General features: G+C 35.3%; 1 protein-coding gene across 1 annotated transcript in view; it reads left to right on the top strand.

The window, feature by feature from the left end:
• The first annotated feature begins 13,575 nt into the window (after positions 1-13,575).
• The window catches only part of LOC138704221 (uncharacterized), a 29,757-nt gene continuing 29,113 nt past the window's right edge, over positions 13,576-14,219 (top strand). The window contains exon 1 of the mRNA XM_069832102.1: positions 13,576-13,732. Coding sequence (XP_069688203.1) covers positions 13,666-13,732 — 67 coding nt within the window. The 5' untranslated portion in view covers positions 13,576-13,665. The remainder of the gene's footprint in view (positions 13,733-14,219) is intronic.

The following is a 14,219-nucleotide window of genomic DNA, read 5'->3' as shown; positions in this document are numbered from 1 at the left end:
AGACAGGTGTGAACCTCACAAGTGATACCAAGAAGGCACCACTTATGAGGCAACTAGGCCAGAAGATAATTGGATAGCGTGGCCAGTTCCTTTCCCCCTTACAACAGTTATGAAACACATATTTTCAAGAGTGTTTAACTTATAGTTTATGTACTTTGAAAAAAAACGCACAGGTGCGTGTGCACGCACACACAATTATCTAAATCAACAATAAATATTTAAAATTCCACTACTAATTGTGTTTAGACGTAAAGACTTCCAATAACAACAAAATTTGTAACTGGATTTTAGGATAAACTTTAGTGACACACGAACATAACATTTTTGTTCGTGTGTCACAGTCATTGTGTTATGTGTGTCACGTGTTTTTCTTGTAGAATACGTACATAAATCAAAATGCTGTCGATATAAGAAGTTGATTGTTATGTGATGTTTCTCACTTTTACATTTATGAAACATGAAAAAATGAAATGGTTTTGAAGAAATATAAACAGATGTCCATTTGAGCGTGACACACGAACTCTCAACCTTTCCTTTTAATAATTGCAATCAAGCACGAAATAATCATTGTATTACGGTTTCTATGGATTGTAATTATTAAAAAAGGTCCGCACTTCATTATTAATTGTATTTAACATACAGACGTAATTATTTATTTGCCTTAAATGTGCATTCAAATAAGTGATTTCTAGTAGATAATTTCGTGCTCTTAAACCACAGACTTCTTGGTGCTTTTTCTCCCACATACGTGTTGTTACGCAATAAGAGTTATCAGATTCAAAAAATTCGGATCATAACGAAAAAATTGACATATAACAAGCAGAGATTCGTGAGATTTTTATTTTTCGTGAAAATGTCGCATTTTCGTGGAATGACCCTACAGTTATTATTATTATTATTATTATTATTAAAACTGTTACAAAGTACATTTGTAGGCCTAAATAGTATTGCCCTGTATAACTGTTTATAGGCGTAAAAATAATATTACGTTTCTACACCCTAGAGACGATAATGCGATGCATTCTAACCAACATAATATTTACGTTTCTTCTTCACGGGAACATTCACTTTATTTTTCCCTTGTTCGGCACGCGAACATTTACTTTATTTTTCCCTTGTTCGGCCTGTATTGCTCCATCTAACTAACGTGATGTGTGTACGAGGGGAGAGGACTACCTTGCCAGCTACAGTACTTCGTAAACACTGTATTATTCTGTGTGTATTTAACTTTAGAGTAAGTGTGCCTCAATTTGAAACTGAGCATGGTCACTACAGTCCAGTACTGCGACCTTGTAGATCTCTAGTGTCAACCTCGCTACTAGATGCATTCTCAATCCATAACGGATGCCTAGGCTAAAGTTCGAAGCAGGCAATCACACTCGTCCTAGACCAGCCCCCATCGTGCATCGCCAGCCAGTGATCGGAGAAGGCTATGAAATTATGATAATATTATGGATCTCGGAAGGAATTAGTCTTATGTTGATGCCTACGGGAAAACGGGAGAATCCCGAAAAAAACAAAATGCGATCTTGTCCGCCACAGATGTCAACTTACAAATTCATTAGTGGTTTAGATACTCAACCATTACAGGAACATCACTTTTATCACAGAAAGTTAATGATGCAATGAACTCGATAGTTAACGTCATTATTATGATAATTATTATCCGCTAGGTGGTGAAATGTGCTTCTTGAATTAAATAAAAAGCCAGGCACTTCAAGTACACATTATGATATGTATATTGTAATATGAACCACTTCTTACTCTTAGATTAATATTATTTTGAAGCGGCTAAAGAACGAATATTCGTATGAAACCAATACTGTGTAAGAACTTGATACATATGTCTAATGTTTGTATCTGTCTCTCAGTCTAAAATACCGAATATTACAAAAAGCTAATACAATTTTACTATTTCTATTTAAAATCAAAGTGTTAAAAATATATTTTATACAGTCATTCCTAAAAGTAGACCTTTTAATTCTAGGCAAGCGTATAAAAAATACGACAGGGAGCGTGCGAAAAGTAAATTTAACACTAGTGTGAAAAGTATTTTAACGAAGTTCGCGCCGAATGTCAATTATTTTCCAGTAGATATCACACGGCAGCAATCGCAGCTGATTTAATAAAGCGGTTCAAATAAAGACAGACCTACTTTTAAATCCAACTGTTTTGGTCACAGAAAAGTACACAAATTAGATAAATAAACTGCTTCAAAAACTATTTTGTTGATAACTATATGTAGCAATTAAGAATAAAGAATTAAAATTATGAAAAAGTTAGTAGGCACTCGGATTTGAACTGAGGACTTCTCGATCTACTGTCGCGTGCTGAATCATTGAATTATAACACCGCCTACCTGTAACATGTTATTACAATTGGGGGGGGGGGGGGAGAATACAGCAGTGGAGAAGTTAGGTGACTTGTCTCCACATACCAGCACGGATGAACGGCGTCTAAAAATAGTGTAGCTAGACAGAGATGTTAAAATTTATTTTATTTTTCTTGTAGGTTTTCTACACTCAGTCTGCAGCCTCGTTACGCAAACATTGCTACTCGCAAAATAAAATGTCTTCTTTAATAGTAGTATCGTAAATAACAATGTTATGTATTTATATCACAATTTTTATTAAGCGTATTCATTCATGCCTGGTTTCTGGTACACTTCAGTTAACTTCCAGTTACTTAAATCTTATAAATTTAACTGCACTGATAACTTTAATGAATTTTCGGAAAGCTAAATATAGATTTATCAGCGCTTGTAACTAACAGTTGAGGTAACTTCAAGTTCAGCACCTATTGTCGTCCATAGACGTCGCCACTAGTATTTTGTTAGTGATTTTTTTAGTTATTTATAGTTACTCTTGCTTGCAGAAGTTTTCATTGGTAATATGGCTGATAGGTACGTAGTGAGCTCTGTACTAGTAGGTGCAAGGCTTTTTAATTAAATAACTGTGTGATAAACGATAGTGTACATGTACACTTCCATCTCAATCGTAATATGACTTAAAAAAGCAATAAATTGTTGATATTTGGCGTGATCACCGAGGTAAATAATACTAGTGGAGAGGGAGCTAGATGTAACTTCTGCTACAAAATTGCAACCGTAGTTCTTGATTAACATGAAAGAATGCAGAGTGAATCAGCCAGGGATAGACCGGCGTCAGGGGAAAGTATGCGTAGTAACTGCTGCGCTATCGCAGTGATCAGATCTCTTGCTCGCGTACGTTTCGTGTTTAGTTACGTAAACACGTTCACACAGTGAGGGTGCAGCTGTATACCGTACATTTAGAGTACGGTAGTGTGTCCATTATGATATATAGCCTTAAATAACAAGTGTTTATTTATGACAACTTTGTGAAATACAAATCTTGGGTCCATACCTGTGGAGTAACGGTCAGCGCGTCTGGCCGCGAAACCAGGTGGCCCGGATTCGAATCCCGGTCGGGGCAAGTTACCTGGTTGAGTTTTTTCCGGGATTTTCCCTCAACCCAATACGAGCAAATGCTGGGTAACTTTCGGTGCTGGACCCCGGACTCATTTCACCGCCATTATCACCTTCATTTTATTCAGACGCTAAATAACCTAGATGTTGATACAGCGTCGTAAAATAACCCAATAAAATAAAAAATAAAAAATAATACAAATCTTGGAAAACAGTTGTAACAAACTTTCGTCGTCATTCCCTGATTCGCCAGAGCCTTCTAAAGCAATGACTTACAATTTAGTGAAGAAATTTCATGCAACTGGATCAGTATTGGATAAGAATTGAAATTCAGCTTTCTTCATGTTGCTCATCTAACAGATGTCTGTTGAGCAACAAGGAAACCTTTCTCGTAGTCCCAACCTTTTCTAAGTTATTCGCCTTGGGACATTCATTGGTTTCCATGGAAAATCTAAATTTCAGCGTTTCCCACTTACAGTCTTCAATTGTTTATTGCATATCTCCTCTTAACTGCTGAGGGCCTTCCTTACTTATGCGTGGAGGCCATTATGTTTATCATTTCTGTCTGATATTATTCAAAATTATATAGGTTTACATGTTGATCTCTTTTATAAAAATAATTGATCAAGTTCAAATTTATGTGCAAAATTCGAAGATGGTAATTGTTGTTATTAAGTCAACTGTCCAAAGATTGGTTTGATTCTCACAAGTAAAACAAACAAGGCATCACAAAAGAGGCAACTAAGCCGAAAGATAATGGGGTAAGGTGCTCAGTTCCTTTCCTCAAGATGGGGATTAATGGAGAAAAAAGAAAGCTCGAATGGTCTGCCACGGAAATAAATGATTTGGTGCTGCTGATAGTGACGCAGTAACTCTGCATCTGAGGTGGCTGCGAATTTCATTATGGAAAGTCGCAAATTTCAATTCATTTGTGGTGGCTTGTCATGGTGGCTGGCAATGTATTATTATTCATGTCCGTCACTTTTACATAACGCTAAAGGAGTTAAATCAACTGTGAGGCTGTGAACTGTAACAATGATTACAGAGCAGGATTTCCATTCGGCTGACTTTGCAACAAAGCATGTCGTATCTGCAAAATTGAGGAATATATCAATTTACATTAGCTGCTCGCGATCGTAAGTCCTAACACAGTTCAGGGTAGAGGTAATCTGACGACGGACTGCAAGACTTTTATGTGAAATTCTTGTATAAACAGATCCATACAAGGAAATTAGGGCTTTATTTGTTGAAGTAGATGCTAATGAACACGTAATGATATGTAAGCAGTGTATAACATAGTATGCATAACGAGATCTGCTTGAGAAATGCACATGTCTTCGTTAATTGACATAATTCATTTATAAATACCTCTCTACAAATAAAGTTATGTTTGTATTTTTATTTTTATTTAATAATATTTACGTTCTTTAGGAGAGAGGATGATATTTTTTAAAACTTTTTTCCTATTTGGTGTAAAATATTAATTTTTTGTATGTAGAGAGCTCATAGCTGTGGCAACTCAACCAAATAAAAATATTTTGAAAAAAATTATTTGGGGGCCCAAATTTGAAAAAAATATATATACCCAATGCAGGATTGTAATAAAACCGATATATCTAAACCATTTTTAAAGATATATGCAAACAATTTTTTCCAATGCATTTGCAAAAGCATGTTCTACAAACTACCTGTAACAGAATTTTGATATTAGTCCCTACGTTTGTAAAATAAACAATTAAAATTTAATAACAATTTTCTGATTTCCTTTCTTGCAAACAAACGGACGTATTTTTAAAATGAAATCAATTAACAAAATTCTGTTACAGAGAAAAGTTTCCTAATAGTCTAAAGAATGTATATTCTAAATTTCATGCATGTATCTTTAATAGTTCAGAAATTATAATGTAGCAAAAAATGTAGCAAAAAATGAAGTTACTGGAAACCGATAAAAGTGGGCGTGTGATTTAAAAATCCATAGCGCAGGAAGTTTAAAAATGGCGTCTCAACATCCGATAAGGGCACGAATACCCACAAAATGTTATGCAATGCATTCCACACATATCAAAGGGTATTTTAAAGAAGAAAAAAAAAATTTTTTTTAATTTGATTTACCGGAAACAACAATAAAAGTGGGCGAGTGATTTAAAAATCAATAACGCAGGAAATTTAAAAATGGCGACTCAACATCCGATAAGGGCACAAATACCCACAAAATGTTATGCTATGCATTCCACACATATCACAGAGTATTTTAAAGAATTTTTTTTTAATTTACTCATTTTTCACCAAAAAAGACCATCCTCTCCCCTTAAATCAATAGCTGATGTGTATAGAATTTAAAGTATAAAATATTTCATAACACGAGGGTATGTTGTGTACGCATGGTTGTTGGAGATGACAATTTTTCTAATCGTATAGTTTTCAATGAAGCGTTTAAAATATGGATTCTCAAGTTTATGGAACGGAATATTCGCATATATCAGCTTCAGATACAGGTCATAATAAGTGGACTGATTCGAAATCACTAAATAACACTGGGCTACCAAAAAAAAAACTTTTTGTCAGCTATTGAGGAAATTTCATGTATTCTACACTGAATTGATGCGTTGATTCCAGATCTATAATCAGATTTATCATAGCACGTCAGGTTCTTTAGTTATGGGACTATAACATTAATTCTAAATCTTACTATTCATTGCATATCTGTACCGTAAAGTCAGAGATATAAATTGAGCTTAGTTTATATATTCTTTGTAAATTGTTACATTATATTATTTTAAATACATTTATAAGAAGATATATACACTTACAATATGTAGTAAGCACTAAAAACTCTGATAAAAGTGCTTGAGACCTTTGCTTTTCCGCATATTGTTGATCGCTGTAGAAACCAGCAGAAATCAACCATCATGTTCGGATCGTATTCACCCTGGTACCTGGTTTCCATCGTTGATATGTCCTGATGGAATCTCTCACCAGGTTCATCACTTACAGCGCCGAGTTTGATGGAAAAAAGTCGAGGTGTGAATGAAGGAAGTGCATTTTTTAAGATATGCAACAACCTAGATTCTGAAATGCTCTAAGCGTGTTATATACTAGCTCAGCATAATTATCAGCTCGATAATTTCCTAAAAACCTAGTTGACACTAGTACAAATGTGTCCCAAGCATCGAATTCAAGAACACTCAGTCTTGACCTGAACGTAGTGTCACACATCATAATTAAAAATTTAAAATGTTATTATTTTAAAATTGTGACGTGATAAAAAAAAACCGGACTTCAGATCTGTAATCAGCACACTCGAATTAGGGTTGGTACACTTGTGTTTGTTCAGTAGCAAAATCACTGTAGCGCAATGAATTTCAGATGTTCGATGTATTTTTTCAGAGTCACTATGTTTTTGTAAATCATGACGCTTAACTTTTATGTCTAACATACACACTTTACACCATAATATATATTCGTCTCTGACGGAAAATCTCCAAAGGTAAAGTTGCAGATTTTATTGGCGGTATTTTAATACATCTTCATAGACCTTTGGTAGATCACAACTGAACTCCTTACGAAATGTTTACTTTTTAAACAGAAAATAGGCATGCTGTATCGAAAAAATATATTGTAATGCAGTAAACAATACAAAACCCGCACCCATTGAACTTCGAATGAACAGATCTCCCTTCACGTGACGTCTTTCATTTAGCATAAGAACCTAAAGGTATAGTTACCCTTAAAAGGAATGAGACGACACTTGGTCGTCGGAAGTTAAAGTTCTACAGCGCGGTTCACTCGATATCGACGTAACAATAAGTACCATGACAAATACAACAAGAATTGTTACAAGGACCACAACAAGGACAAGGACCAGAATAAGGATCACGAAGAAGATAGCCATTTAAGGCCACGATTTCACAACATAGCTCGAGTCGCAAAATATCATTACTTCTTTGTACCGAATGGCAAATGCCTGCTATGGGATCTACATTCTGCACTGCTGTTGTCACTGTCTTGTCTCGGTAGCTCATATAGTAGCCTGTTTGTTCCACTGTATAACCGATACGTCTCGTGTTCGATCCCACGTAATTTTTTTTTATTGAGGTGTAATTAATTTCTTCAGAGTTCCTCGACTGTCTAATTTGTCGAAAAATATGGAATAATTTATGCCCAATTTCTGGGCTGAACCTCGTCAAAAAAATAAATCTTACTTGGAAGTTAAAAGTATTCTTCCTCGAACAAAAATCATAAGAAACAAAAAGAGATCTGTTAACGGCGAGATCTTCCCAGGTGTCAACAACTTGATTCCACAATTCGTCTCGATTTCGAGGGCGTCGGTGGGCATAGGTGGCTATTCTTCTCTTTTTCAATTCTGCCCATAAATTTTCAATGACCTTCAAATTAGGTGACTTCGGAGGCCAATTAATGATTTCGATCTCGGGTCTCCTTTGAAACTATCTTTGAATGCTGGCGGCATAGTGCACGGGATGGTTATCCTGCTGGAACAGCAATGTTCCTTCGGGAAAACGTTCTCGGGCGGAAGGAAGGAATATATTTTCCAGAATGTGCTCGTAAGTTCCCGCATTAAACTGGCCATCGATGTGTTCTATAACGCCAGGTCCATCGTAAGACATCCACCCCCAACACGATATGCTAAAGCGCCCCGATCTCTCACGTCGGTGCACATAGCGCTGATCATGTTGGAGACCATCCTCACGATAGACACGGACAGGACCTTCGTAATCACTCGAGATGGTTGTTTCGTCGGAGAAAATTACATTTCTCCAATCGAAATCCACTCGATTGGTAGCGAAGGCAAGACGGTCGGCAGCTTGTGCTTCCCCCAATATTTCCATTTGCGCAGCCCTCCGGCTCCTAATACCGCGGTTCCTCAACCTGCTGATCACAGTCTGTGAAGAGCCGGGAAAGTTAGATGCTGCTCTTATTTCGGTAGCAGTCCGAAAGGGGTCCTGTCGAACTGTCTCGAATAAGAGAGCATCCTCTTCCAATGAAAAAAATCCGCGGACGCCTAGGAATAGGGCGATTTTCGACCTCCCCTGAATGTTGGTAACGATGAGCCCACCTCGTGGCTGTACTTCCAGGAACACCGACCAAGCGGCCAGCAGATCTAGCCCCATACCCAGCCACAACTAGAGCTATAACTCGCTGTCTCATGTGACGTCGGTTCTCCATTACGATGAGAAATGAGGGATGACGATAATACTTTAGTGTAGACAATGCCTATTTAATGTGATAGCCTATTTTTTTATTCAATGCAGTGGCACTTGACTAGAGTCATTGGCCGTACAATGGCGATAAAAACTAAAAGGAAAGAAAACGACATAAAGCGAACAATGTGCAAGTGAAACTATGAAGGCGAGGATGTCAGCACCGCTGCACTCTTTCTCTGGCCTCCCAGTACCTATCCACAAAGCTGACAGATGAACGTGCTGGACAAGTCTCAATATTTAACGTGATATAGAATTACTGAAATAAGGGGCATCTTGCACAGTAAGAGTTAATAAATCAACTCTAACTTAAATATTTAAATAACAGGATATAACAGGAAGTCCAATTGTTTCGAAACTAATCAAATTAAATCTAATTACATTAAGTAAACAAACCCCAAGTTATGACACCACATTGCTACAGCTAAATTGTAGGTTATTAACATAAGCATTGAATAGGTCCGTACTTAAGCGTTGGACGACAAAACCAAATATCGAAAGTTCGAATCTTACCGAAGAATGTAACTTCTTACTTTTTACTATGTAAATCAGACTTATAACTACAATCATTCATATTTCTTACATTATTTGTTAATATTTATAGCCAACATTGAATTTGTAAAGAAAAGACTTCAGAAATCTCATATGGAATTTGTGATCTGTAGTGACATAAACATAGATTATCTCTCGGAACTTTTCCGTAAAAGTAAATTAAGTTCACTCCTTGAAACTGAAAACCTTAGTCGTAGAGTAATTTTCCCACCAGCATACAAGCTGAAGTAGAACAGCCATTGATAAAAATTTTGGACACAGAATTAGACTGAATTTCTATTCGACAGAATCTATAATCAATGGCTTGTCTGAACATGATAAACAAATCCTAAGTGTTTCCAATGTCACTGAACAATTTCAAAATATTAATTTAAAAACTAAAAAAGGGTCGTAAATGCTGTATCTAGTGATTATTTACGTTTATGTCTACAAAATGAATCTTGGAAAAACGTATATGATACTGGTACTACTGATATTAAGAGTAAATGTATTGTATTTTTCACTTAATTTCATAATCATTTCAGTGGATGTTCTCCGCTCAATGTTGTGAAAAAGTTCAAAAGTAAAAAAAAAATGTAGATAACGCAGGGACTTAAACATCTCATGTATTAAAAAGAATAATCTATATGTAATGATCCTCATGTTCTTTTTTTTTAATTTTAGTAGGTTATTTTACGACGCTTTATCAACATCTTTGGTTATTTAGCGTCTGAATGATATGAAGGTGATAATGCCGGTGAAATGAGTCCGGGGTCCAGCACCGAAAGTTACCCAGCATTTGCTCATATTGGGTTGAGGGAAAACCCCGGAAAAAACCTCAACCAGGTAACTTGCCCCGACCGGGAATCGAACCCGGGCCACCTGATTTCGCGGCCAGACGCGCTGACCGTTACTCCACAGGTGTGGACCTCATGTTCTTAAATACTACAAGAAGTACAGTGTAATTTATCAAAAATTATGAAAGAAGGAAATAGAATACATTTGAATAGAAAAGTACAAAATTCAGATAATGCAATTAAAGCTATTCGGAATATTATTAAAGTTAAACTTGTAGATATCCTAAGAAAGAAAATATTTATAATTTTTATTTTATTGGGTTATTTTACGACGCTGTATCAACATCTAGGTTATTTGGCGTCTGAATGATATGAAGGTGATAATGCCGGTGAAAATGAGTCCGGGGTCCAGCACCGAATGTTACCCAGCATTTGCTCGTATTGTGTTGAGGGAAAACCCCGGAAAAAACCTCAACCAGGTAACTTGCTCCGACCGGGATTCGAACCCGGGCCACCTGGTTTCGCAGCCAGACGCGCTGACTGTTACTCCACAGGTGTGGACGAAAGAAAATATTTTTTCATTAAAACTAGTGATTATAAAGTAGATGATCCCAAATCTATTGCAAATTCTTTTATAGTATATAGTACAGAAATATTATTGACAACTTAAACATTCAAGATTTTGCAAAAGATACTGCAATTGGTTACTTAACAGATGCATCTAATAATTAGTATTAATATATGTAATTAGTCAATAACTGCAACAGTGCTTTTTCATTCAATCATAACATGAATAAAATTGAATGCACATTAAATTAAACACTATTGCAAACACGTAGATAAAATAGTTAAACTCAACTGAAGGGGTGAGAATGAAATAATCCAAAGCCATACTTTTAACAAAAATTGTTTTGTTCGAGTGCATTTCTTACACATATGAGAAAGCTATTAATAAAATATTGTAATAATTACTCAGAAAATGACATAGCCTAAGGACTCTAAACCTTTTGTAAAAGTGTCTGTGTGGCTTAGGAATATTTTTATAATTTCATTTTAATTGTTAGTTTTTAATATATATGCATTGACATTGTATATGTGTGTATATATAAATGCATTCATTAGATTAACGTTTATAATATTATAACTTGTAATTTTGTATTGTCTGTGATCATTAACACTTAATCTGACGACTTTGTAAAACTCTATTTCAACGTTACTTAGCTATTTCAACGTTATTTAGACAAAAAAATCGTTGATGTAGACTAAGAATCGAACTCGCTCTCTTCTACAGAACATGCAGAAGTCTTAGCGTCTGAGCTATTGAAACGACACGAAAGCTTTCCTTTCCGTGCGGAGTGTCGATCTAGTCATGAAGATCCATTGTCGATTTAACTACACGATTTAAGTATATATTTATCTTTTATTTACGTAATATTATCATATTTTTTGCAGTATTTGAAGTGATTTTTTGAACAATGCTAGTAACAAACCTCAATTTAAGTAACTCAGTATTCGGTATCTTGTGTATCAGTGCTCTGGTCTCCGATCATGCGCAGTGTCTTACATCTGAGACTTAGGAATATTCAATCGTCTTATTCTTTTCCAGGGAAACTGTACATTAGTAAACAATTACTGTCATCCTGTAGCCGTCTCCAGGCAATTTTTTCATTTAAGTGGAATCACTATTACATTTTAAATGGTTTTAACTTCACTGCCGCACTTCAGATATAATACGATCTTCAGCAGCTGGAACTATTAAAACTAAGAATCAGTACTCTTCATAACATCCCACCAGAGGACGATACGTCTAATTCAGCTTTTGCAAGCCAGGTACACAGCATATCGTCGTTGTTCCTGCAATAATTCCTATGTCACATATTTATCGATTTTCATATTTTTGCTCTATTAAATAACTTAAATAGTGATACACAAAATAATAAAATCTCCTATATGTAATTATATTTCTTTCTTTCGAAAATGTAAGAATTCACAATCCCGTATGTACGGCTGCCATAGGATGAATAAATGTGTTTTTTCCTCCTACTCAAAAATTGTATATTTTGTACATAGGAGTTATTGCAGGAACAACGACGATATAGGCCTACACTGTGAAATCTCCAATGACTGATTTTAAGGGATGATATATTACTTTAAGAATAAAGAAATGACATTTTTCAATTTATTTTTCTTTCCTTTATAAAATACACGTTTCTATTTGTTGTGATGAAAGAATTTCTTAGATATCTCTAATAGTGTCCAATATATGAAGTTTAATATGCTCGCACTTCAATTCTCTGCTCCTTGCTGCAAGCTTTCCGAAACTTTAACTTCTACATATGTTTTCTATGACAACTCGAAAGAGTTTTACATCCTAATGAAACTTCGTATGCTTGTGAGCTTTTGACATACAGTATTAACAATATATACTAAAATCTTTGCTGCAGCATTTGTTGTTTATATAAAAAAGTGTATTGTAAATTCTAAAATAATAATGAATTGTATAAAATTTTAAGAAAAAATATTTTAAGAGCTAAATAAAGAAATAGTTTATTTTGTCCAAGTAGTCATTACAAACATTTTAAATTAATAATTATTTAAATATTCACAGATTCGTGAAAAATATTAGGGAAATGCATGATGATTGCACAATTTTCATCCAAATTTCTTAAAGTTAATCACTATTAATTACAAACAGTTATTTTAAAATATTAATACGGACACATGAAATGTTACATTATATCAGTTGGAAAGATGTACCTCCCCCCTAAATGTTCAGTCTGAGTTTCGATCATGTTCCTCTCTCATCACACAGAATTATATTAGCCCTCCCTTCTGTGCATTTTACGAGTATTGTATGATTCCTCTGCTATACTCCGATTTACCTCTGAAAGTTACAAGTTACTGCTGAGTTGATATGAAACTTGTAAGGAATACAAATCATGTTAATCCGAGGCGTTCCTTTTAGCCTATAGGTACATTCTATCGTTAAGAGATTCCAGTGTTATTGTTTAATGCACGAAGTTGTATCAATTACGCTGTTATCTGGCGCCAATGGAATTGGTCTTAGCGAGATGGTATTTCGGAGAAAAGAGTGCGAGAATTACCATGGGATGGTCTGATATGCGCCTTACGGGTTGAGATAACATCGGAAAACCCAACCAAGTGATTAGTCCAAGCGAAATTCGAAATCACACACGAGCACAGTTCCAGAGCACGAGTCCCGCTCGTTATTCCTAGACCATATTGATGTCCTCTCATACCTTTTTTCTCGGTTGGATCCGAGGAACGCTTTGTTATTCTATTTTATGGTCTTATATATAACCGAATGGCCAGTTCCTTGCGTGGTAATACAAATGTAGACAGGAGCCAAATAAGAAGATCCATGTTTCAGAAATTTCAAAGAAACTGTATCGATTACTCAGAAAATACTGTGCGTAAGTCATTGTAGTATTAATTTTAAAGAAACGTATTGTTCATTTCCAACTCCGCATTAAGCTATCTGAGATAAACTTTTTCTGCGATCTTGAAATCTTCTCAACACCTGACAGCTATCTCGTCCAGCCCAGGTGTCAGAATGATACAATCTTTTCTGATGATCACACCATATTGATTAGCGTGTATATAATCTCCTGCCGACAATGGTGAAGCAATATTCTCGAAGCAAGAAGAGAAGATGGCACTCAGATATCTGCTGGTGGCTCTCCTGGCCTCTTCCGCTGCAGCTACAACAGTCAACACATGTAAGAAAAAATTCATATTCTTTGCCATATTAATTTAATAAGCTTAGTCACATTGTGATTCAAATCAATAAATTATTTATCACTGGATTAGGAATATATTATAATTATTACCATTGTCCATGTACACGTGTGAAAAATCTTTGTTCTCAACCATTTCTAGTGGAATTCTTGAAGCAATGTGCATAGAACCACGGTAAATTTCTTCATATTTTTCAATTAGGCTATAATGATAACTTGCAAGGTTTTCTGTTAATGGTCGATCCCTTTAAAAGAATTATTCAGTTACTCCTGTATTTATGTATGAAAACAATATTGTTGCTTAGCAATCAAGCTCCTTTGTTTTGAAATCACGTCAAAAAATGTAAGTGCCCTCGTAAATATAACATGTTTACTCTGTACATTCCATAATTTACATATTATTTATGTCGATTATGAATATTTCTGGATACTCAAAATTTGTAGTCAATATTTTAATAACCTTTTTGTT

This window comes from Periplaneta americana, chromosome 8 (genome assembly GCF_040183065.1).
Source record: "Periplaneta americana isolate PAMFEO1 chromosome 8, P.americana_PAMFEO1_priV1, whole genome shotgun sequence".
In the NCBI taxonomy this organism is placed as follows: Eukaryota; Metazoa; Arthropoda; class Insecta; order Blattodea; family Blattidae; genus Periplaneta; species Periplaneta americana.
Note: the sequence above shows the minus strand (reverse complement) of the source record. Positions and strands in the feature narration are given on the sequence as shown.